The sequence below is a fragment of the Panthera tigris genome, chromosome C1 (assembly GCF_018350195.1).
Source record: "Panthera tigris isolate Pti1 chromosome C1, P.tigris_Pti1_mat1.1, whole genome shotgun sequence".
In the NCBI taxonomy this organism is placed as follows: domain Eukaryota; kingdom Metazoa; phylum Chordata; class Mammalia; order Carnivora; family Felidae; genus Panthera; species Panthera tigris.
In genome coordinates, this window is record NC_056667.1 from 103,317,764 (window position 1) to 103,343,004 (window position 25,241).

A 25,241-nucleotide genomic window follows, 5' to 3' on the forward strand; every position below is an offset into this window, starting at 1 on the left:
AAATGGAAATACATTTTGTTGAGGCGAAAAAAAGATAATTTTGTCCTAAAACAAGACTGGTTCTTTATCTGAATGAAGAAGAAAGTTGTAGAAGGTTTGTGAAGGGAGATCTTTGGAAAATACTTTTTTACTTTTATCTATACCCTTTTTAAATTTCTATTATCATTTTACATGTTGTTTTCTTACCACCAGATAATAATTCCATGCATTTCATTTTTCTTTCTTTTTTTTTAAGTATGCTCCCAACTTATGACCTTGAGATCAAGACCTGAGCTGAGATCAAGAGTCAGACACTTAACCAACTGAGCCACCCAGGTGCCCCTCCATGAACATTTCTTTCTTTCTTTCTTTCTTTTTTAATCTTTTTAAATATTCATTTATTTTTGAGACAGAGAGAGACAGAGCATGAGAAGGGGATGGGCAGAGAGAGAGGAAGACAAAGAATCCAAAGCAGGTTCCAGGCTCTGAGCTGTCAGCAGAGTCTGATGAGGGGCTGGGGCTTGAACTTACCAACTGCAAGATCATGACCTGAGTTGAAGTCAGACGTTCAACAGACTGAGCCACCCAGGCACCCCAGCATTTCTTAAAATAACACAAAATATCGCTTCAAACTTTTTTTTTTTAACATTTATTTATTTTTGAGACAGAGAGAGACAGAGCATGAACAGGGGAGGGGCAGAGAGAAAGGGAGACACAGAATCGGAAGCAGGCTTCAGGCTCTGAGACATCAGCCCAAAGCCTGACGCGGGGCTTGAACTCACAGACTGTGAGATCATGACCTGAGCCGAAGTCGGACGCTCAACCAACTGAGCTACCCAGGCGCCCCTATTGCTTCAAACTTCTAATGTGCTTTAGATATGCTTGGTTCAGCAGAAAATAGTCCATCTTGTCTTTTGATTTTATAATCCTACTGTCTTTACAGACAGAACTAGTTGCAATACAATGGTCTTTCCAGGCTGGGCACTTAGTGATCACTACATATTCCTTAGTTTGGATAAGTATCCAACTTTTGTCATTGAGAAATTGTGTTTTCTAGAAAAAAAAAAAAGGAAGCCATATAGGAGTGCTCCCGGTGGCGCAGTCAGTTGGGCATCTGACTTCCACTCAGGTCATGATCTCAAGGTTCGTGAGTTCGAGCCCCACATCAGGCTCTGTACTGACAGCTCGGAGCCTGGAGCCTGCTTCAGATTGTGTGTCTCCCTCTCTCTCTCTGCCTCTCCCCCACTCATGCTGTGTCTCTCTCCATCTCTCAAAAATGAATAAACGTTAAAAAAATTAAAAAAAAAGGAAGCCATATGTTTATCAAAAAACATCAATGCAGGCAGCTGTAAGAATGAGATGAGAAAGAAAACCCCAAGGGTTACATGTTGGCCTCTGAATAATCTCATAATCTGGTGATTGGATCAACTTGTACAGATCTGTGAAGGTCCCCCTTTGTCTCTCTCTTCTGAGTTTTAGTGTTGTGGAAGGCATTTCAGAGCCAGACAAATCCAAGTTTTAATCTCACATTCACCACTCATGTAGTTGTGTGGCATCAGGCAGTTTGCTTAGCCTGTGTCTCAGTTGTTCACTTCCGCGATGTAGACACTACTACTCTCCCAACCCAGTTGTTGGTAGATGAATGTTGTGGAGGTGTGGAGCCTCTCCTAGGAAGCTATTCCTGACAGCCTCCTGCCATACTGTCTCCTTTAATCTCCCACCTGTACTTGACAGATGATGTCTATCACGGCAAAGATGGACAGGGTATGGCTCCTGCTCTCAGAAAGCTTACCATCATCATTCATCCAGAAATCCTCTTATATAAGGAAGTTATATAATACCTTTGCTCCCTTAGGAAAGAATTTTATGTATGGTCAGGACCAAGGCTGAAATGAATGGGTTTGAAAAGCACACTGGTACAAGATTGAAATTCTGCTTTTCTCTTTGTTAAGAAGACAAGTTTTCTTGGACTGTTGGTCTACTCTTGATAAGAAAGTGTAAACAAAGGTTTTTTCTCTTTTCTCTTCCCAGAAAACCAACACTTCTGTGTTTTGTCTTTATCAGGTCTTCGATTACTTAAGAAAGTTAAAACTTCTCAATGTTAAAGGAGCCAAGTTTTGCTAATGACTGTATAGCTTCCTATAGAATGCCTTATTGCCTCCTTGGTTCAATGTAAATATTAAATTTATAATGATGTGTAATCCTATGTAGATATGTGCTTTAAAACTTTCTAAGGTTTTGAACAAACATCTTGAGATTTAAATGGTAAATGCAGTCTTTCTGACTAATTAGGCTTGTTTACTTGGTATGACACGTATTCTGGAAGCAGTGTCAGATAGTGGTAAGCCTTGGGTTCTGTTGTTTGGGTAAACACTATAACTGTTCTAGAAACTGATGTGGGAAACAAAGTCAGAAGGAAAAAATTAAATTTCCTTACAACTTACAGCTCCTCGACAGGTCCTTGAGACAGGAAGAGTGACCTTCCTCTAGGAACTCAACGGCCCTGATACCAATACAAATAAAATTTTGGATTGTGAGGAACTTGTTCTGCGAGTGTTCTGCAATAGGAGCAAACATTTGTGATAAATTTTAACTCGGTAAATGAGCGATGTCTTGCAATACGAGTGGTACGCGACACCGAAAGTCACATGATCACAACGGAGCCAATGGTTCTTCTTTCCGGAACAAATTATGCTCGCAAACCTAGGTTTGACTACACTTTGCTAGAGGCAAAAGGCACTCTTAGCTTAACATTATCCCAACCTCCAGGATCCTGCAGGTCCCCCTCAATTTTTTTTTAAATGTTTATTTATTTTTGAGAGACAGACAGAGCACGAGTGGGGGAGGGGCAGAGAGAGAGAGACAGAAAGAGGGGTGGGAGGGACACAGAATCCAAAGCCGGCTCCAAGCTGTCAACACAGAGGCCAATGTGGGACTCAAACTCGCAAACTGCAAGATCATGACCTGAGCCAAAGTCGGAGGCTTAACCGACTGAGCCACATATAAAAATTCCTTTGGAAACTTCCTTTATCTCTACCCGCCCCCCATCACATACACACAATATATGTTAGCAGTCATCCTCCAAGCATATGGCCCATTGATATACATCTGAAGGGTCTCATGACTAAGGTTCTATTAGACAGTGATAAATGACCTTTTCCTAACAATAGCTAGCCCCTCAAGGTCCTGGAAACCTCGCTTCCAAATTCCTTAGAGTCTTATGCTACCCCTAACCCCCTCCCAACTTAAAAGGATATAATCAGTCACCCCTCACAACACCAGTGCTGCTCTTTGTGCCCACATGTCCTGTCCCTGTGCTTTAATAAAACCACCTATTTGCACCAGAGATGTCTGAGGAATTCTTTCTTCTTCTTTTTTTAATGTTTATTTATGTTGAGAGAGAGAGAGAGAGCACACACATGCACAAGTTGAGGTGAGAGGAGAGAGGGAGAGAGAGAATCCCAAACAGGCTCTGTGCTGACAGAGCAGAGCCCTACGTGGGGCTCGATCTCACAAACCGTGAGATCATGACCTGAGCCAAAATCAAGAGTTGGACCCTTAACCAACTGAGCCACCCAGCTGCCCCTCAAGAATTGTTTCTTGACCACTTGCTCCGAACTCCAGCATTTCCACAGAAATGTTATGAAATTATATGAAATTCCTTAAAGTTTCATATTGTCTGGTATTAAGGTCATCACTTGACATTCTAATTACTAAAGTGTTATGTGTCATAGGAACAACTGAATTTCCTTGTCAGTTGCATTGTAATGAACTCTCATAATCAGATCTTTAACCATGTCCGTGTTTGAGTCTTTTGTCATTTATAGCTATTGTTCTGAGGCTCTTACAGAATAAATCTTGTCTTCAAGGAGATTCAGAAAAAGGACTTTTAACAAATATAGGTTTTTGGTATCTTTAAAATCATAAAACTGAACTGGATAAGAATTTCCAGATGGGAAATTGGGAAATGGGAAAGCTGCATTCAAACAGAACAAAATTAATAACATAGGATTGAATAAACTGAGGAAGATAATTATAGGTTTTTATGACTGTTATTTGAAACATTGCTGGTTCTCTAACATTTGCTCTTTTAGATTGAGGAAGTTTTCTCTTAAAATATCCATGACTTACAGTAATATAAGATATTCTTTTGTGAACAAATTGAAGCTTTTTTCTCCTTACCTAAACCCTCCAGAATTCAGAAACTCATAATAAATAATCTTTCTTCCATGGCAATGACAGTTATTGCATAAGTTCGATAAGAATCTGTTCTTGTAACAAGACACCGTTGGAAACAATGGTTACAAAATGTCATATTTGAGAGAAACATGCATAGATAGCTTTAAGGAATTAAGGTTGACTTTATGGAACCAATAAGTCCCCTTGGAAATATTGCCCTGACACCTTGCTTACAGAGTTCCCAGGAGTAAAGGATGTTACTTCCTTGCAGATGCAGGAAACCTCAGGATATTTGGGGACCTCCGGAAGAGGAATAGACCCAAATCTACAGGTACTCCAGGCAAGTCTGATGACAACTCTTTGGCTCAGCTCTGGCCTCAAGAGGCTATTAAAATTTCAATTTAAAAATTCCTTATAAAAATTTCCAGCAAAGCAAATTAAAAAAAAAAAATCTTACATGATCAATCACTATTCTTGCTGAGCTTATGTAAATAATTAGGCCAAGTTTATTAAAACTGGACTGGTTTTACAAACAAATTAGTCTTGATTCGGCTATCTCTGGAAATAAGGGTGAATTTAGGGAGAAAAATTGTGTTTCAATAACACATCCTTTTGGATGTTAGATTCTTTTTGATTAATTGTCTTTAAATGTTTGTTGTTTACTTAAGCTAGACAACTTGAGGTAGACTTCAGAGAAATTGCCATAATAGCTCATATATAGACAATCCTCCTTCTTATTATTCTGTGGGAATAATAAAAGAGACCCCATAACAGCTGGACAGGGGCGCCTGGGTGGCTCAGTCGGTTAGGTATCCGACTTTGGCTCAGGTCATGATCTCAAGGTTCATGAATTCGAGCCCTGTGTCAGGCTCTGTGCTGACAGCTCAGAGCCTGGAGCCTGCTTTGGATTCTGTGTCTCCCTCTCTCTGCCCCTCCCCTGCTCACACTCTGTCTCTCTCTCTATCTCTCTCTCTCTCTCAAAAGTAAAGAAACATTAAAAAAAAAATTAAACCACTGGACAATGGATAGACTCCCCAACAATTTTGTAACTCAGTAGTTAACGTCGATCAATTCTATGTGGCTAGGATAGCGAAATCACTCCTTAAAAGTCAAAGTGTATCCCACTGCATGGAGTTAACTATGGACTTATGGAGATAATGGATGGCCCCACTTTTCTTACGACTGATTGTATGATACATTTGAGGATGCCCATATTACCAGACAAGTCTTCTCCCACTTCCTACTGACTCCTCGTGATTAGGATATTGTTAGGGCTAGACCTAAAACAAAGCTTCTTAATGGTTTTATCCCTTAGCCATATATATCCTGGAAGCCACCCCTATGGATGTAAGATTACAAGTAGAGGCTTTAGTCAAGCATACAGTGGCCACCTTTAACCAAACCCAACATGAAGTCACCCCGATACCAGCACATATAGGGATATTTCTACTGCTAAAAAGAATGTTTCTTTCTGGTCTATGGGACTCTCCAGAAGCCCTTCTTTTATCCTCAAACTATCAAAATTTTACCTGAATATGCCAACCCACAGATAGGCTGTCAGCTTAAAGAAGTTACAGAAGATGAGCCCTTTGCCTTTCAACCACCTTAAAGATTTAAGGACCGAAAAATGGTTAAGACGGCGGGGGGGGGGGGGGGGAATGATGAGGGATAGAAGCAGAAAAATGTTCACTTTCAGCCCAGAAGGCTGACCTATGGCCTGCATAGTTTCGATAATGATCAAATGCATGCTTGTTGCTACATTCTTAAAGGGTCTCACGACAGCGTGTCATTTCACTGATAGTTAATATGGAACTGAATGATAAGCACCAGAGAAAAAGAAGACATGTATGATCAAATGCTCCCTGCACATCCTCTCCCCCTTAAGCACTAAACATACAACCATCAGTGTCAGATAAAAGTGCAGCTCTTTCTGCCCACAGGTCCTGTCCCCGTGCCGTGACATCTCAAAAAGTCTTTCTTGGGACACCTGGCTAGCTCAGTCAGTAAAGCATGCAACAGAACTCAGGATTGTGAGTTCAAGCCCCACCGTGTTGGGCCTGGAGCCTATTTTTTTTTAAAAAAAGATTTCTTTTGGGGCGCCTGGGTGGCTCAGTCGGTTAAGCGTCCGACTTCAGCCAGGTCACGATCTCACGGTACGTGAGTTCGAGCCCCGCATCGGGCTCTGTGCTGACAGCTCAGAGCCTGGAGCCTGCTTCACATTCTGTGTCTCCCTCTCTCTCTGCCCCTTCCCTGCTCATGTTCTGTCTCTCTCTGTTCCAAAAATAAATAAAAAACGCTGAAAAAAAAAAAAAGATTTCTTTCTTGACTGTCACTCAAAGATTCCCCAACACTTTTTCTTCCCTGTGGCCAGAGCCAACCCACTCAAATGTGGATTAAAGCCCACTCCCCTTCTTCAGTCTCATCACTCACTAGGTTCACAAATAGCCCAATGCTTAGGCTGTTCTAATCCACTAAATTTCCCTTCCAGACTAGTAATTAATCCTCTCTGGAATGCCTTCTCTTACACTTGCTGACCCCTCAGGCCAATTATGTTTTTTCTGTAAAGATTTCCCTTACAACCCTGCCACCCCTGCCCAAAAATATGCCTCTTGTGCGAGATACACTTCTAATACTTACTGCTATGTTATATAGCAACCGCCTCTCTGTATTTCCATTGTTTCCATGTTCGTTTCTCCTAGTAGACTGGGCCCTTTGATGGTGAGAGTTGTGTTTTACATAGTTCTCATTGCCTGGCACGTATTAGGTGCTTAATGTCTGACAAGTGAACAAATGAAAGATGAAGGAAGGAATAAAGAAGCAACCCTGAGGGTCTCCTGGGTGGCTCAGGTCATGATTTTGCGGTGTGTTCGTGAGTTCGAGCCCCGCTACAGCCTCTGTGCTGACAGCTCAGAGCCTGGAGTCTGCTACAGATTCTGTGTCTCCCTTTCTCTGCCCCATCCCCGCTCACACTCTGTGTGTGTGTCTCTCTCTCAAAAGTAAATAAACTTTAAAAGAGAAAAAGAGAAGAAACCATGAGAACAAAGGAAGGAACACTCCTGTGTCTGAGGAGAGTCTGTTGTTTTCTACAGGGACTTCTCAAGCTGGCTCTGCTCCACAGGAAGAGGTTGGGGTTAGAGAAAGTCCCACTAGAAGGCTGAAGGATAGAGAAGAGAGGGGTCTCTAGGTGGGGAAAAATATTCAAAATGCTCTCTTAATCACAAGGACAAAGAATTAGCTGAACCAGTCCTCAAAGAAATCCCACTAGGGGTAAAGAAGGGAGATCTGTCCACATAACCATGGTCTCAGTCCCAGCCTCAGAAACAGTATGCTCCATAAAGGTTGATCAAGTGATAGCCTGTATGAAGTGCACTGGGGGTCACCATGGACTGCTCCTGCCACAAAATAGTTCACCAGCTTGCCACAGAATTTTCGTCCCTGCCTATTGGCCAGTCTACCATATTCAGAGTTAGGCAACAGAAGGAGAGGTGTGGTCTCTAGAAGGCTGTTGCTTAAGTGCACATGTTCCTTGAGGGTACTAGACCACTGGATCTCTAAAAAAATCAAATAGATTTGATTTCTACCATTAGAACCTTAAGTTAATTAGCTAATTATCGCCTGAATGGGCATGAGGGCTTATTTCAAGGGGGATGAGGCATAGGATAAGATTCCGTGGTAGGAGACAATAGCACATAGAAGAAATAAATCTTCAGGGCCTGTGAAAGGCACCCCTAATCTGGGTCACCAGATTAGGAACACCAGCTGGTGCTTCAATACACCCTCTCACTTAATCCTCACAATACACAGTAAGGTAGATTATTTTATAACAAAGTATTTTTAGAACAATAGTTAACCTTTATTGAGTATTTAGTATATGCTCACTTTACTTGGATTATCTCATTTGGTCCTCACAACCCTAGTAAGTCTAAAGACAAGAAAGCCAAGACTTAGCAAAGTTAAATCTGTCCAAGGTCAAACAGCTTTTAAGTGGTATAGCTGAGATTTAAAGCCAAGTCTGTCTTCATTCTCGACCACTGTACTGTTATCTTACTGTTATCTGAGCCTCGGAGTAGTTACGACTGGCTTGAGGCCACACAGCTAATAATGGCAGACCCAGGGTTTCAATCTAGGCCTATGTGCCTACCAACCTACACATTTTATACTCTATAATCACATATGTAAGGTGAGGATTGCAGGAGGCTAGAATGCATCTCCAGTGGGAGAGTCACAGAAAATATTTCAAGTATGTCATAACTTTGCCTTCCAGGAACTCAACTGTATAAGGTCTCGGGTGGTCCAAGAATCTACCTCTCACCATTCCTGAGCAGTCCATATCCTAGGGAACTCAAAGAGAACCAGAAGTCATTTGACACTGAACTTTATTTGTTCTGACCATCTGATATACTGTTCACCCTGCTAGGAAACAGAGACAATGCCCTGTGCAAAAGGCCGGAAACATGCCAAAATAAACATTGAGGCCAGGCCTCGAGAACAGCCCTGGAGGACAAGTTCTGTGGCTGCTTGTCAACTGCCCAATCAGGTCTCCTCTCTTCTCAGCTCTCAATGGGTGCTGATTCTTCAAATGGCTGTCAGAGCTGCACCTTGGAGACCAGTAACAATTTCTTTGATTGCAAAGAAATATAAGTCACCCAGTAGTTGGTGAGAATCTAATTATCTCTACTGGCCATGACCACAAAAATGGTGGGGTGGCCCAGAGACGGAAATTGGGAATTTCCGGTAGATATCAGGCAAGGGCTGGCAAACTGATTCCACCAGAGAAGCCCTACAGGCATGACTGCAGTTGCCCCAGAAACATGTGGCTATTTGTGCTACATAACCAGTGCTGAGCAAGTAAGGGCTTGCTCCCCAGAGACCTCCTGCCACCCACTTGGGCTTCTTGGTTAATGCAGGCCTGACTCGTTTGGACCCCACGGAGTGGCTGCATCCCAAAGCTGGTGAAAGGGATTCCCTCCATCAAGAAGAAATCCTCTCCCTTCTCTCTGGTTTCCATAAGGAGGCCCCAACGAGGGCTCAAGAGTGTGTGAGGTCCGAGAGAGGAGAAAACACTGCCTAGGGACCCAGCTCTCCACGGGCCATGACGGAGACAACAGGACCATTTTCTGCTATTCCAGGACTAGCCACCTGGGGGCACCCGGCCCTGGCTTTGCTCCCAGGGAAGGCTGCGAGTTGGGAAACGCCGGCCCAGCAGGACTGGGGCAGCTCAGTTTCCCAGGCACCTGAGGGCGGGCCAGCGCACCACAAAGTCTCAGGTTTCAGGGGGACGGCAGTTGCCCGTCTAAAGGCTTCTCTGTTCCTTGGAATTGTACAGAATGTCTCTTGTGGCTTTTCCTCCTCCCTCCTTTTTTCCTGTTGACTCTCCCCATCCGGCTCTCTGAATCACCCGACTCCACAGGAAAGCAGCAGATGTTGACTTTACTTTTTGAAGCCAACATCGGCTCCCTCCTGTGGAGTGGGGAGCAGGCAGGAAGGTGAGAGGCAGGGGAATGGAGGAAAATGGCCCCCATCTTCTCCAATTTTGAGGCAGGATATAGGGGGAATCTGAAAGGAGTCAGGGTCCATAGGCGAAAAATTCTTGATTCCTGGGATAAGGGAAATGGGGCCCCAAACCAAGGCCCCGGTGTTGGCCGTGGAACCGGGATGGTGAGGGAAGCACAGGGTGAGAGTGTTCCTGGTTTTGGTGTCAGCCCCTCTGGTCTGAGGTAAGGCCTCATCTCTTGCCAGCAGCATCCTCATGACTCAAAAGTCAAGTCAGGCTGCAGGTCTGGGGAGACAGTCTAGAAGCTTCTTCTTTTCCGAGCCCCCAAACCTCAGCTCTTATGCAAGTCTTTTGGAGAAGCCGCCAAGGAGGACTTTCTAGGGCTTTATTCTACATTCAATGCTCCAATTTCTCTTCTCTTTTTTCTTCCTCAGGGATTTTCTTACGGGCAAAGAAGCCAAGCTGTAGAGGAAGAGATAAGAGTCATCGCCAAATGTCCTGCCTGGACACCTTGCCAACAGCCCTCAGACATATCTGAAGTCTTCGCTTTTGTTTTGCTTCCAAAAATGAGATTCTGATTTATTTTATTTGGCTTAGCTTAATTCAACCAACATTTGTGGAGTATAGTGAAAGAGCTCCCGGCAGGACACCCACAGCCTGCTTAGCGGCCCATCACAAACCCGGTTCTCCCTGCTATAATCAGGGATCCCTCAACTCGTGGGCATCACGCCCCCTACTCCCACTGAGGCAGTGCCTACCTTCCAAAGGCAGAAGACAAGGAGAGCAAGCAAGAGCAGCCCTCCCAGGACACTGCCAATGAGAAGCCACAGGGAGATGAGGACAGGGCGGGTCTGAATCACCTCCAGCAGGCTCTGTAGGGGAAGGAGACTTGTTTCACACTTGTGCCCTTTCTCCCAGCTAGGCCCGCCCACATGATAGCAAAGCCTCGAAATGAAAGAATAAAAAGAAAGAAACTGAGGCAGGAATAAAGGCAGTGGGACCCCCGCCTCCTGATCGATCACTTGTGACACTTCAGCTGCTGCCTAATGAGGATGGTCTCAGTTATGAAAAAGTCCCCCCTCCCCCTGCGCCCTTCTGCCAACCCCACCCTCACTCTTTGCACAGCTCTCGGGCTCAGGCTCCAGTCCCACCTCACTCCAACGAGAGGCTTCAGGCAGCTGTAGGACACTGCCCTCCTTAGCTCCCAGCTCAAAGGTGCTGACCACCGTCAGGGACTTGAATTTGGCCTGTGGCGCAAGTGGATGGGAAGACAAAGTGAGCCATCATCAGGTGGTGTGGCTCTTGGAACCCCAATGGCAGAGATGAGGCCAGTAGGTACAACTTCCGGTGCCTTCCAGACCAGAAGAAAAGGTTGGAGACCAATGGAGAGAGAGAGGAAGGGTAACAGATGGAAAGCCTCTGGTCCTTCATATATGGTGTTGGCTCTACCCAATATTAGTTAACTCCCCTTCCTTTGGCTAAACCCTAGCCCTCCTTTAGGTTGAAGTTTAGATGTCAACCCCTCTTGGAATTAGAGAGGTGTTTCCTCCTAACCCCTATCAGCCTGGACTAGGTCATAATATTCTCTTTGCTTCTCTTTCACCACTGGACTATAAGATCCTCAAGGTCAAGAGCAGTGTCCTGTAAATTTATTGATTTATTTTGTGTGTGTGTCCTATAAATTTAGATGTCTCCAGTGCCTAGTGCCTAGCACCGTGCTAAGTACCTACTGGTTTCTCAATAAATCTTTACTGAAAAAAAATAAGTAAATGAATGAAAAAAGGATACCAAAGAGCAATAAAGAGAGAATCAGACTTAGGGAAGGATGGTGTCTCCAACATAACTTTCCTATAAAATATGCCGCGTGCTATTCAAAGTAGATAGCCCTTAGTACCACATAGCTGTTATAATTAAGGTGCCATTTCCATGCTCAGAAACTCACACTGACTCCTGTCTATCATATTAAGTTCAACTTCATCTCCCCAGCTTTAGAGAACTTTCATAACCTAGATCCCTTTCGGCTATATGATCTTGCCTTCCATTACCCGCCAATACATATCAGGCATGTAATAATCAACTGTTTATTCATGCATTTAACAGAAATGTATTAAGTCGCTATAATGAGTAAGGCATGGTGACAAATGTTGGGGATATTCTCCTCAGTGTCTGCCAAATACAGGTTCTTTTATATAGTAGGCACATGGTGGATTATTAGTTGATTGAATTTAGGTATCCTATAAATGTTGATTATTGATAGAGCACTAAGGGATGATAAACAGGAAAATACAAGGAGAATAACTAGCTTTAATGAGTCCATCTCATTATTCATTTATTCCTTACAACCTCATGAAGTAGGTATCATCTTCCCCATTTTGGAGAGAAAGAGTAAGAATCAGGGAGATTAAATAACTTGCTCAAGGTCCAACAAGCTAGTAGGAGGCAAAGTTGGAACTTGAACATGAGTCAATTCCAAAACCTATGCTGAAGTGCCAGACCGTAGCGGAAGAGGAAAATAGAAGAAAAGATTTACCCTCCGGAAAAACTCATTGTGAACCAGCCTCAGTAGTCCAACAGAGACCTCAGTCCCCTTTGCCAGCCGCCCGAGATGGCACCTCACGACTTGACACCGAGTGTTGCTCCCATTCTTCCAGAAGAGAGAGACAGATCAGGATCTTGGGATGGAAAAATCCCTTGCTCCCCACTCCAGGCTCCGCCCCCGTCCCAAGGCTCCAAACACTACTTCTCCCCACTGCATTCCCATTCTGGACACCTTCTTCACCTTCTTGTGAGCCATACCAGTCTGTTTGTGTGATGAAACTCCTCGGGGTGCACAAGGGGTCCTGGGGGCTCGGTCAGGTTCTGTACTGTGCAACTTGCCTAGAGGGAGATGCAACTTGAGCCACCCTCTTGATGGTGAGAGGCCAGCCACTCCAGGGTGACCAGGAGCATGCTACCCATGCTCCGTGGTTCTTCCCTGGGCAATCCCTCTCTTTCTCCCCCAAAGAAGGCACATGTGTAAAAGAAAGGCCTCCCAGAGAGAGGAGCCCTGATGGCAGTGACCCCAACAGAGAAGGAGCTGGGTAAGTTCACCAGATCAAGGTGGCAGGGTTCCATGCACCCTTAGCCTGGACTCACATTGTTGGTGATGAACTGAGACAATGACAGGAAGTAATTGCCCCCATGGGCCACAGCTGGAAGGAGGGCTGAGATGATGAGGCCACTGACCACATAGCAGCCAAGGTTCTGAACCTAAGAGGAGGATTGGAAGTGGGAAGAGGTGGGACACAGAAGACCTTTCCTCATCTGTTCCTCTTCACCCTAGATGCCACTGGAAATCGAAGAGAGACTCTTCCCTCCTTTGGCCAGCACTCCTCCCCCTCCCCCTGCTCATGCCAAGGCCCCTCCAGCTTCTCACCCTAAGAGTGGTTTTGAATTCGGGACCCACTGGGAGGGGCCCATATGGGTGAACCTCATAGCGGTGCAGAGTAGACTCACTGCGTGGACACCGAGTCAGGAAGCACAGGGTCACAGCCATGACACAGACACAGGGGCACATGATCAGCACACAGACATGGATTCAGGGAAGGCAGGGCCAGCACGTGGATAAAGGGATGGGGGTACATAAAGAAGACAGAAATGGAATGTGACGTAGACCTGGTACAAACTTTATGGTTGCACCCCCTACCCTTCGCCCCAGCTCCAATCCCTAGGGCCTAGAGCCAAGCCCTATACCTAGGAAAGTAAGATGCTCAAAAGGTTCGACTTGAGTGGGATTCAGGGCAAAAAGATGGAGCAGCCCCAAGGGTTTGCATTTGGGGAAAACACTGAAACACATGGAAGGAAATGGAGAAAACACAGAGTAGGGGTCTGGGGTCAGAACGGACGGGGTCCTAGTGGGGAGCTGAGCCATACCTGGAGAATAGGAGGCGGGGCTCGTAATGAATGTAGGCTGAGGTCTGGGCTGTGTTATCTTGAAGGGTCCCGTTTCTCTCCAGGCTATTGCTGTAGGGTTGGGGGAGAGGCTCACGTCCCAGCCCACTCTAAGACACCCCACTATGGAGGAGACGAGTCACCGCTATTTCCACCAACCCCCTCCCCCCGCAAGACTCCACAGGAGAGGCTGGGAGGAAGCTCCCCTTGTTCCCACCTGGTGGCAGTCAGCCTCACGAGGACCTGGCTCAGGAGGAAAGAGCAACTAAACTCGAACTCCAGCAGAAAGGTCACCTGGAGGCAGGTGGTTTGGGGTCAGGGCATAGTCCTCTTGATGGGGCCAGCACAGAAGAACAGGAGGCCTCGTGGGCCTCCTTCCCTAAACTCCCAGGACCCGCAGGTTCCGGCCCCTGTTCTCTCAGAACCCCTTTCTCATCCTGGGCCCCTACTCACCTTGGCTCCAGCCTGAAAGACAGGGTGCCCCACACTGCAGAGCCGGACATGAGGGGAAGGGGCTGTGCATTCCACCTTCACGGGGCTGTCCCTCTGAGGGCAGAGGAATGTGGCGGGGGCTGGAGCTGAAGCCGTCAAGTGTCTCCTGCCCACAGCCTCTCAACACCGAGCCTTTCTCCAGAGCCTTTCTCCAGAGCCTTTTGCAGCCTAGGCCAATACCCCAATCTTCCTCCCCCTCCTTCCCCGACTCCTCCCAAATCTCCTCCCCCAGGTACCTGAGGTGTGAAACTGGCCAGGTGGAGGTTTCTAGAGAAGCTCAGGTTCAGGCTAGCGTTGTAGGCATTTTCCTTCCTGTTCTCCAGAGTTGCTGATACTAGCACTTTCTGCCGACCTCCTCGAACCACGAAAGGGTCCTTCCTAGGAGGGGTGGATAAGGGAGAGCCCAGGAGTTGAAAAGCTGTCAAAGGCATCACTTCTACTCTTCTGGGCAAGAAACAACCCTCCAGTTCCCTTCGAGCTCCTTCTGGTCTGTCTCAGGTCACCCTGGTTTGGCCAATTCACATCCATCCCACCTGGAGCCTCTGATGTCCATATCAGCACGAAGCACCAGATCTGTGACACATTCATTGTCAGGGCCACAGTCCTTAGAGAAGGGAACCTAGAGGGGAGAGAAGGGGCTGAGGCCTGATAGGAAGGCAAGCAGAAAAGCACGGAATTAGGGGGAAAGGGAAAAGAAAAGAGTGGGTGCCCGGGTCAGATTTGGCTGTGATATTAGGTCTCGGCCCTCCATGTCTCTTGAATTCACTGAGAAGGGCAGTACTGGGACCCAGGGGCAGGGCAGGGCTTGGCATCGCTGACCAGCTTTCGTATAGAGGTGGGTGAGCCCTCATCCAGCACAGGTCCTGGCTTCGTGGTGTTGTCCAATGCAAAGGTCACAGTCAAGGCCACTGGCCGGAGGTAATCTGAGGTATCCTAAGGAAAATCAGAATCAAGGATTATGGGGAGCCAGGAGTTAGGGGTACAGCCCAGGCCCCCGTAAGAACGTGATTATTACAGTGATCAATTACCGAACACCTTCTATGTGCTGGGTACTGTCCTGAGGTTTTATCAGCACTATTACCTTTAATTCCAATACAACTCCCATACTGTAGTTATTATTAGTATCTCCTCTTTTCGGGTAAGCAGGGAACCTGCGGGGTGCAGGTTATGTGACCTGCCAGAGTTCACGAGTGGTGACCGGCAGAGTGAGGCTTCAAACCCAGATCAGCCTGCCTCCAGAGTCTGAACTTCCTCACTGCCCCAGCTTCAGCTCTGGCTTTCTTGCCAGACCCGGCAGAAATTCCTCCTCCAGCCAGCCTGCCCCTCACTCCCAGGCCCCGACACGGAGACAACTAGACAACTAGACAACTAGACAACTAGACAACTAGACGACTCTTAACAAGAACCTGTATGTGCGTTAATCTGATCAAGAACCTGCACTTGTGTTATTCGGATCAAGAACCTATATGTGTATTTTGTTTGAGGCACCTGCCTCAGTATTATACACGGTGTTTGCTATGGATGCGTCCCAATTATTTACTTTACCTCTGCTTAGAGCCTTTGTGTTGCCTTCCCCACCACCTGACTCCCTCTCTCCCAAAGCCAGTGTCCTCTTGAACAGTTTCCAGATTTCCGTAGCCATACCAAAGCCGGGATGTTTTCATTCGTTTGGGTACCAGTATTTATGGATCTCTAACTACATAATTTCTCTCTTCTTTCTTTCTTTCTTTCTTTCTTTCTTTCTTTCTTTCTTTCTTTCTTTCTTCTTTTTCTTTCTTTCTCTCTCTCTGTCCCCTTCCTTCCTTCCTTCCTTCCTTCCTTCCTTCCTTCCTTCAACTGGGGCCAGTATAAGATCCCAGAGGCTGATCTGCAAATCAAGCTATTTGTCTTTGTGTGAGACCCTGTATTCAGGGTTGGGTGACTTTTCTAAGAGAAATACTGGGAGCAGGGAGGGGGTTGGTCGCATTTTTTTTTTTTTTAACCTACCTTGGGGTAGCGGGGGAAATCCTATTTTTTACAATGTTTTTGTTTTTGTTTTTCTATTAACCTTTCCTTTTATCCTTGAATTTTTACTAAATTTCCTCCTGACTTAAAAATCTTGTTTCTAATTTGGGAATTTGAAATCTTGGTACTTAATGTTATGCCATTTTTTCCAAAGAGTTCAAACCACTTTAATACCAGAACATGGTAAAATATTTGCAGAGTCTGTCCTGTCTTCCTGCCCGTCCTCACCAGCACGTGGAAGCGCAGCTGCTCACAAGTGATGTTCCCAACACTGAGCCGGAGCCTCCGAGGGGACAGCCTCTGGCCTGAGCCGTCAAACACAGCACGAGCCCCTGTGGTCCACTCGTCCAGTGACGCTGTGAACCGCAAATCTGGATGGGGCAGGCAGGAGCGAGGGTGGAGAGGGGTCCAGGGACCAAGGCAGGTGGGCTTAAGGGTTACTTAGGACGCTCCGGTCACTCACAGAATCGGCGATCCCAGTGGCCAGGGGTACGAGAGGTCACTCGGAAGCAAAGGGCTGCAGACAGGCAGGCTGCCTCCTGGCCTCGCCGGCTGCAGTCCCTCTGAACCACACTGATGGCCGGAGGGGTCACCTCCAGGGAAGGGGCCAGGTGGACAATGGGCCGGGAGCTGGGATCAAGAAATTCTAGCAGTAAGAGGAAAGCCCTTGGAGAAAGGTGATCCCCAGTGCTTGCCTCCCAGAGGTCAAAGGAAAGAATGAGAGGCTAGATGTACACGTGTCACCTCCCCGCCGGAACCTTCAGGCAGAAAGATAATAGCTAACACTGAATAAGCACTTGCCATGTGCTAGGCACTGTGTTAAGATCTTTCATGATTATTGCATTTAACTTTCACAACAAACCTATGAGGTAGATTCTGTTATTATTCCTGTTTAAGATTTTTTTTAAATGTTTATTTATTTTTGAGAGAGAGAGAGAGACAGCGCATAAGTGGGGGAGGGGCAGAGAGAGAGGGAGACACAGAATCTGAAGCAGCTCCAGGCTCCGAGCTGTCAGCACAGAGCCTGATGCGGGGGCTCAAACTCACGAACCGTGAGATCACGACCTGAGCCAAAGTCGGTTGCTTAACCGACCGAGCCACCCAGGCACCCCCACAAGCCTTTGCTTTTATCAGTTAGGTTATGCTGTCCATAGCCTCCTGAGCTAGGACTGCTCACCTAAGCAAAACGGCTGCCCCTTGGGCACCCACAGCCACATCTACCAGGTCATCTCCATCCAGATCCAGCCGGCCATCCACACTCCGGCCGAAGTAGCTGAGGGCCTGTGGCATGGAGATAGCAGCAATCCTCTGAGAGGAAGAGAGGGGAGACTGAGCAGGGACTCTCACGCCTGGTGACCCCGGCCGCCCACCCGGCACACAACAAGGGGTAAGAGAATAAGAAGAATAAGAGACCCTAGTCTGTACTTAGGAGTCCCTAGTACGGCAACCTGTACCCTACCCTCCCACCTCACCTTTTTGACTACTGATAAAAAAGCACTTGTCCAGTTTGGGTCTCAAGGCCAGGGAAACAACGACGAACAAGGAGCACACCCCCCTTCTCCTTCCTCCCACCCATGCCCCTGCTTTCTCTGCACGCTCCTGACCTGGGCGGGACGGGGCCTGATCCCACTCTGGGCACCATGATACAGGTACAGTGCTCCATGGTGCCCGTCCTCCAGGGGCGCCCCCACAGCCACATCAGCAAAACCATCTTGGTTCAGATCAGGAAGGGCACTCATGGCAAAGCCAAACCGAGCATCCTGGGGGGGTTCTGGCTGAAGTGTTCCCTGGAGTGTCAGCAAGGACTGCTGGTGGAGGGGAGAAGACAGAAGACGCTGATCTGGTGGCCCCAACCTCTCAGCCAGCCCGTGAACAGACGTGCCTTCCCTCCCTCCTTCCCTCCACCGCCCCCACCACAGACCCCAGCAAGGCTCACCTGACCCACCAGATACACATAAACACGGCCCGTCTCCTTGTTCTGGGGTCCCAGGAACATGGGGGCAGCCACAAGTAAGACATTGGTTGTTCCATCCCCGTCCGTATCCAATGGACAGAGCTCACTGCCAAAGTAGGAGCCAATCTGGGGAGTGGCGGGGAGCGGTGACCCCAGGGAAAAAGGAAGGTGATTGTGGACAAGTGAGAAGCATCAGCCAGCCTACCAGCGTGGTTCTCACACCCCTGACAGACTCCGCCAACCAGAACTCAGCAAAGATTTTTCAGGATCCTCTCTTGGTCCTTCCCATTCCTCCCCCACAGCCTGAAGGCCCCTCAGGATCCAAGCGTCCCACCCGCTCTTGGATGCCCTACCTGCTCCCCCTGGAGGCTCTGGGCAACCCTCACAGCCCCATCTCTCTTAAGCTGGAAGGCGATGACCTTTCCTCTATGTCTAAACCGAGGAGCCCCTGAGAGAAAGAGGCGGCGTCCACCCCGCAAAAGCATGGAGGAAACAGAGTAACCTAGAAGTGGACAGGGAATCGGGTGAAAGGGAAAAAAGATGGGGTCAGAGTAGGAGGGGTCCCTAAAGGCACAGGACGAGGTCCCAAAGAAAGAGGCAGATTGGTGAGAAACTGCTCTCATACCCCCCACTGGGGAAACAGTTCCTCCTCACCCCCTAATTCCCTGCAACCCTCTGCTACTTACCTAAGTAGGCTGCATGGTTCTGCAAAGCAGGGGGGAACTCATCTTCCAGGGCCGTCCGTGGGGGGAAAAGGCGGTGACCTTCCTCAAGCCATAACACAGAGCCCCCCCAGTCATAGGCCCCCACCATTCCAAAGAGAATCCCATCCTGTATGGCAGAAACAGATGGGGTCGCTTGAAAAGACAACAGGAAATAAAGAGTAAAAACTCCAGGAGTGAGAGGGTCACTAAGACTATGCTGAGGGCAGTTGGAAGGCATGGGAAGGTCGGTATGGACATTGGTTAAAGGAAGAATCTAGAAGAGCTCTGGGCGGGGTTGAAGTTGCCTGAGTCTGAGGTGGAGAGGAGTCAGATGTTGAGAGGGGTCAGAGTCTGTCCAACCTTCAACCGATGAGTAGAGAAACCAATCTGAGACATTTCCAGCCCAAAAGAGCTTTCGTTTTCTCCACGGGACCCTTGAGCATGAGAAAATATCAAGGCAATATCAGGAAAGACATTTCTTTGACTCACTGAACTCACTCCAGAACCCTGCCTACACCCAGAACTCCTCCCTACCCTGTCCCCCATTTCTTCAGGGAAGTCATTACCCTCAAGCCCAAAAATCCGGTCTCCCAGCGCGTCCACAATGTCCGTCAGTACAGCTTCATCTGTGACGTTGAAGAAGAATCTCTCATCAGGATCACTGGCAATAGTTCTGATTTCCCGCAGGAAAGAGCTGGGGTCTCGCTGTCTCCGGAGGTAGTGGCCAAGGACCTGGGGTCAGGAGAGCAAGGTGGGGTCAGTTAGCTGTGGGGAGTGAGGTGTTATAGCTGGTACACAACACAGCCGACTAGAGTGAAAGAAGGGAAAAGAAGAGGCTGGTCTTTGGGGAGTCATTAATGCCTATCTTCTTCAAGTTCCCCGTCCTCGGGGTCACCATCCCCCCTCCATCCTTCCAGATCTGGAGTAGATTCTCACCGCAATCCCATAGCGGGTCACTCTCCCAGCCTCACAAGCCTTTAGGGCTGCAGGAAGTTCCTCTCCATCATGTGACTCTCCATCAGTGACAACAACCAGCAGCCTGGCCGCCTCTGGCCGGCCCCCGCGGGATGGACTGAATCCTTCTGTGCTGAGAAGAGAGAGAAAAGAGTGAGGTGTGATCACGTGTATGCAGACACACACACACACACACACACACACACACACACACACACACTACTGTCAGCAGTTCACTGAGGTCAGGCATCTTGCCTTTTAGTCCACCTCCCTGACAGTGGAGACTGGCACACAGGAAGGGCTAAAATGTTTGAATGTCATAGAGCATGGGCAGCAGCATATCCTCAATGCAAATAAGTATGAATGCCATTCGTTCATAGATTCATTCAGCAAAAGTTACATTTGGGAGAGGACAAATATCCAGAGAATGTGGAATAAAGGAGAGTGGTCAGGACAGGGAAGTCTTCCCAGAGATGAGTTCTGAATCATGTTTGGCAAGTGGGCAAGGACATAAGTGGTGGAGAGTCTGAGGGCCAAGATCAAAGCGGGAGGGCAGGGATAGAGAGAGTTCTGTCTACGGAGATAAATAACATAAATCAGGGATGTGGAAAGACACAGACGTACACTTTGAAGAGAGTGACGAGAAGGGTATGCAGTGACGGCCAGCTTAGCCTTCCCCAAAAGTGCACACAAAGAAAAGCATCCAAGACATTTTGGGATGGACACAGTGGACTCCAAACCCTCCCCTAACCTTTCTAATCCCTCCCCACTTTGGCCTCCCAGGCTCCCCTTCCCAATGCCTCACCAGGCCACCAGGATTGCTTGGGCGGTCTTTGTTTCTCGTCCCTCTCGCCGACTCAGGTTCCTGGCTGCCCTCACCACTTCCTCCTTGGTTCGGAAATCTCCCAGGGACCACTCGTGCACAGGGCTCTCCCCATACTGTACCAGTCCCACCTGAGAATAAAGCGTGCACTCACATGGAATGTGTGTGCTGAGGGAAAAGATAGTATGTGGGGGCAGGGAGATGGGCATTTGGATACTACTGAAGACACTACCTACATTTACCTCCTTCTCTCCCCGTCTCTCCCTGTCCAAGCCCATCCACATTGCCTTCTCTTACCTGTATCTGCTCCGGGTCAATAAACAGTCTCCCTACCAGTCTTCGTAGGAAAGTCTGAACTTCAGACCAGGGGTAGATACTGTTGGAGCCATCCAAGACGATGACAACATCCATGTAGGTGGGACAGCCTAGGAAGAGGGGTATGCTGATGGGGAACAGAGGGGTAGAAGGATATTGGGCACGCAGGCAACAAGGGAAGAAGTCACAGGAGGGCACGTTCCATTCAAACAATTATTTGGCGCTTCTGAACATGCAAGGAAGGTAGTATACCAGGCCCTGGGTAAATGCAGAAATGAATAAAAGAGGACACGGGCATACATACAACTTACTAAAAGAAGAAGAAGAAGTAGAAAAAGAAGGAGGGAGAGGAGGGAGGAGGAGAGGAAAGGGAGAAGGAGAAGGAGAAGAAAGAGGGGGAGGGAGAGACGGAGGGGAATTAAGTGCTAGGTAGAAACAGAGCACCACTCTATGCTTTGGGAGAAGAAGAGGTCAGTTCTGATTGTGGGGAATCAGAGACGTAAGCAATAGAAAGATGTCTGAGGAGAGGAGAGCATTTGCCTGGAGAACACTTTAAAAGGACACGGAGGTATAAAAATAGATGACAAATAGAATGAGGAGGGAAATGCTCTGGCAAAGGCATAGGGTGTGGAGGGTATAGTGAGAGGGTTTTTTTGACGTTGGTTAGATCAGTTCATGGAGTCTTGATGCCCTGGCAAAGAGTCTGAACTCTTTTTTTTTTTTTTTTAATTTTTTTTTCAATGTGTATTTTTAAGAGAGAGAGAGACACAGAGTGTGAGCAGGGAAGGGGGAGACAGAGAGGGAGATGCAGAATCCGAAGCAAGGCTCCAGGCTGTGGGCTGTCAGCACAGAGCCCGACACGGGGCTCGAACCCACTGGCTGTGAGATCATGACCTGAGCCGAAGTTGGACGCCCAACCGACTGAGCCACCCAGACGCCCCCTGAATTCTAATCTATTAGGAAACATGGAGCTTTAGGCACATTAGGTAGCAACGAGGAAAGCGATGCAGGCCCCCTGTCCAGCATCAAACCGTGTTGACTCATCTTTTTCCCACCCTGCACCCAGTTCTGGGGACTGAGTCCTTCGGGCCCTTCTTCTGGCTCACGTTGTGCAGTGGGTGCCAGGCTTCCCTGGGGCCGGAACGAAGCATCCACATGGGCACATATCCCAGAGCTGAAGACAGAGGAGCCACAAGCACGAGACCAGAGAGGGGCACAAGCCTGGGGAGAGTTGGGAGAAATATTACTCCCAGGCTTGGGAGTGCTCTCTCAGCACACACTCCTAGTCAAAGGAGGCGCTGAAACCACTCCCTGGGATTCCCCTCCTTGCTTTCTAGGGTTTTAAACCTCTTGACCCCTCCAGATAGACTAGGTCCCCTTACCATACTGCTCTTTTCTCTGCCAAATCCTTCAGAGACCCCACCACCACCCTTTCGTTAGCTCACCATGAATCCCCCATCATTGTCTGTCTCTAGTAGAGACATTCCGAGGTGCATATTCATAGCAGGATGAGATGAATTTCCCAGTGGATAGTCACCTGGTTGGAAGGGGGTGGAAGAGAATGAGACCATGGGGTCACACATGGGGTGCTTGGGTTTAGGGTGATTAGGAGAGAGGATGAGATCAGGATCAAGTCAAAGATAGGGAGTGTGTGGGATATGGGGGTAAAGTGAGGTATAAGGGGTCAAAGCTACTAGTGTAGCAGGTTAGGGGGTAGGAGTAGAAGAGCGAGGCATCTTCTTACCCAAGTGGCCCTTGGCACATGGGGCACTGTGGGAGCCCCCTATGGGGCAGCGATAAACGTCCCCCCTTCTGTCTCCTGAAGGCCCATCCCAGGGGGCACCCACCAGCATCCTGGGAGGAGGACATGAGTATCAGCATTGTGTGAACATGACCTTTGAGACAGGCTGGAGGGAAAATGCATGGGTGTAGCAAGTCTGGATCCCCAGCCACTTCTAACAGTGGCCTTGCCATCTGCCTTGCCTCCCCTTTAAGAGCTCTACCACAGTCCCAAACCCACGGCCCTCTGATTTCTTCCTCACCATCGACGTCCACCCCCAACATGTTGCAAGACGCTGTATCCAAATTCAGCCTCGGGTGGCCCTGAGAACAGGCGTGGGCGGTGTACATCCAGGTTAAAGGGGGAGCATAGACCTGGTGGGGGGGGGGCGGCAGGAAGCAGTCAGAGTGGTTAATGAATGCCCAGAGAGGCGCAACCAGAAAGAAGCGCAAAGGGAATACTTATATCTCAGTCTATATCCCTGTTTCTTACTCAAAAGTTGTCCTGGCCTCTGTCAACATCATGTACTCAGAACTCCAAGCAAGGATGGTCTCCTTCCAGTATTTGGGTCCAGATGTCTAACCTGTGGCCCTCTGCCATGCTGGTGCACAGCTGTATTTCCATTCCCACCTCTGAAATCTCATTCACAGACATGTCTGGAAGGGTCAAGTTCCTCTTTTCCACATCATTCCCCCTACGCATCCTCCCCCACAAGCTGTAAGAGTCAAAGAGGGAGAGGGCCTTTCTGAAGCCCAGAACAACTATGCCTTCCAGATTCTCCCCAAACCCAGGACTTCAGGGAGGACAAGAGGAGGCTAGGGAGTACTGCATGGCTAGGTCTCTCCTCTTTTTGTCTCTTTCTGACTCCCAGTGTCGTTGCCACACTCTCACTCTCTTTCTCCAGCGTCTAGGTCTCTGCTTGATTCCAGTTCTGAAAACCTCAGTGGTAATTAACTGGGTGGGGCTACTCCACTGCCCACACGTATGGTTTGCCATCCACCCTCACCAAGAGACCCGTCACCCCAAAGTTTCCCACAACCCGCTTCTTTTCTAACTCACCCCCCCCCCAACTGCCCCCTGCATACCTGTATTTCTTAAATTTCAGCCCACTCTAAAGACCCTCCCCTGACTCATATCCTAGCTGATTCTTCCCTGCAACCCCAATCCCTTTAAAATCAGAGCTAGAATGGGGTGCCTGACTGGCTCAGTCAGTAGAGCATGCTACTCTTGATCTCAGGGTCGTGAGTTCAAGCCTCCCATTGGGCTCAGAGTTTACTTAAAAATAAAATAAAATAAATTTAAAGAAATCAGAGGTGGTATTTTAGGAAACAAAGATTACAGGGCACTGGTGAGGAAAAATTCCAGGCCTACAGTCCCTCCCATTGTCCTTCCCTGACTAGGTCTTGCTCTTTCCTTTCAAGCAACCCCCTCAGGCCACCCCTATCACCCCCACCACCCATGGCTGTAAGCTCTGTCTCAAACCATGCTCCTTTTCAGAAAGGTGTTTTCTATGTGAGGTGTTGTTTTTTTGTTTTTTTGCATCCAGGAAACTGGCAGAGCCATATGACTAGCAACTAACTCACTGGTTAGATAAACCAAGAGTTCTGACCACACATTTATGCCTCAGGCTCCAGAGACCACCACGGGTAGAAGGAGGTTGGCAGGAGGATAATAGGAATCAGATTAGCCACGTGGAAGGTCACATCATATTTCTTTTGGGACCACTTACTCTTGCAGGGCTTAAATATTTTAGCCAACTGGACCCAGAGCTGACACAAGGCCCTGCCAGTCTCAATACCGAAGCAGTCATAATGTGTGGGCCTAAGAAGGAATGCCCCCGCCCCCCGCCACCACATACACATACACACACGAAATGCAGAATGTGTTAACCTCTCACCCTAACCCCCAAAGATGTCAGCTCCAAAGGTCCCAATGCCAAACAACCCATACACCTTCCACTTCCACCGGAAACCAAGAAGTTAACCTTCCTCACCTGTCAGGAACATCACGGGCAAGAGCAGGTGAAGGATGTCGGGGAGTCCCATGCCTGGTTGTTCTCCGTGTGAGAAGTCCTCTGTGCCTCTGTCCCTCTCCTTTTCTGTTTTCTTTACTTTCCCTCCCATCCTGCCCCCTCCCACTGGCAGCTAAAAATAAAATTGGAAGGAATGGGAGGAGTGATGGTGGGGAACTCCGGGGAGCCCCAGACCAAGGAAAGGACCCAGCCATCTCAGCCTATTTCTCTGCCCTGGTGCTGCCCCCTGGAGGCATCGTGTCACTATCCAAAGAACGCAATTCTGGACTTTCTGTCCTTTATTTTTCTTCCTTTTTCTTCTATCCTTTGTGGTTGCCAGGCAGTAATGCTTCCCTCGGGTTTGGAATAGACAGTAGGCATGGGAGACAGATACTTTTTACTTCTTAACCTTATTTATCTCACCCTGGGAAATGGAAAATGAGAGAACTGGTGACAGCGATTTCGTTTCCCCTCCCACCCAGGAGTCCCAACATGTGAACACAGCCAGCCCACAAACCAAACCTTGCCAGTCTCACTGTTTGTGACTCAGCCTATGTTGCCTTGTGGCATCACAGCTTTTGGAGGGACCAGGAACTATGAACCGGTACGGGGTGTGCTTTGT

The 25,241-nt window shown here is 48.1% G+C and overlaps 1 protein-coding gene across 3 annotated transcripts; it reads right to left on the reverse strand.

The window, feature by feature from the left end:
- Positions 1-9,563: 9,563 nt before the first annotated feature.
- Positions 9,564-24,846, reverse strand: ITGA10 (integrin subunit alpha 10). 3 transcript variants are annotated; one of them, XM_007092558.3, is made up of 30 exons: positions 24,602-24,846; positions 22,871-22,982; positions 22,573-22,682; positions 22,274-22,365; positions 21,935-22,049; positions 20,811-20,938; positions 20,496-20,644; positions 19,673-19,823; positions 19,303-19,468; positions 19,097-19,170; positions 18,719-18,863; positions 18,386-18,534; positions 18,015-18,158; positions 17,683-17,886; positions 17,256-17,386; positions 16,542-16,708; positions 16,307-16,449; positions 14,894-15,007; positions 14,608-14,693; positions 14,311-14,452; positions 14,036-14,128; positions 13,800-13,876; positions 13,565-13,654; positions 13,068-13,146; positions 12,788-12,901; positions 12,449-12,529; positions 12,183-12,296; positions 10,804-10,899; positions 10,411-10,524; positions 9,564-10,114 (listed from the first exon to the last, which is right to left on the reverse strand). In XM_007092558.3, exons 1-30 carry the CDS (start codon positions 24,729-24,731, stop codon positions 10,049-10,051), a joined length of 3,576 nt encoding a protein of 1,191 aa, XP_007092620.2. In that variant the 5' UTR covers positions 24,732-24,846; the 3' UTR covers positions 9,564-10,048. The 3 variants fall into 3 exon arrangements, with proteins under 3 accessions (XP_007092620.2, XP_042852586.1, XP_015397724.1); XM_042996652.1 differs by lacking the exons at positions 21,935-22,049; positions 22,274-22,365; positions 22,573-22,682; positions 22,871-22,982; XM_015542238.2 differs by lacking the exons at positions 21,935-22,049; positions 22,274-22,365; positions 22,573-22,682; positions 24,602-24,846 and having other exon boundaries at positions 22,871-23,040.
- Between the last annotated feature and the right edge of the window lie 395 nt (positions 24,847-25,241).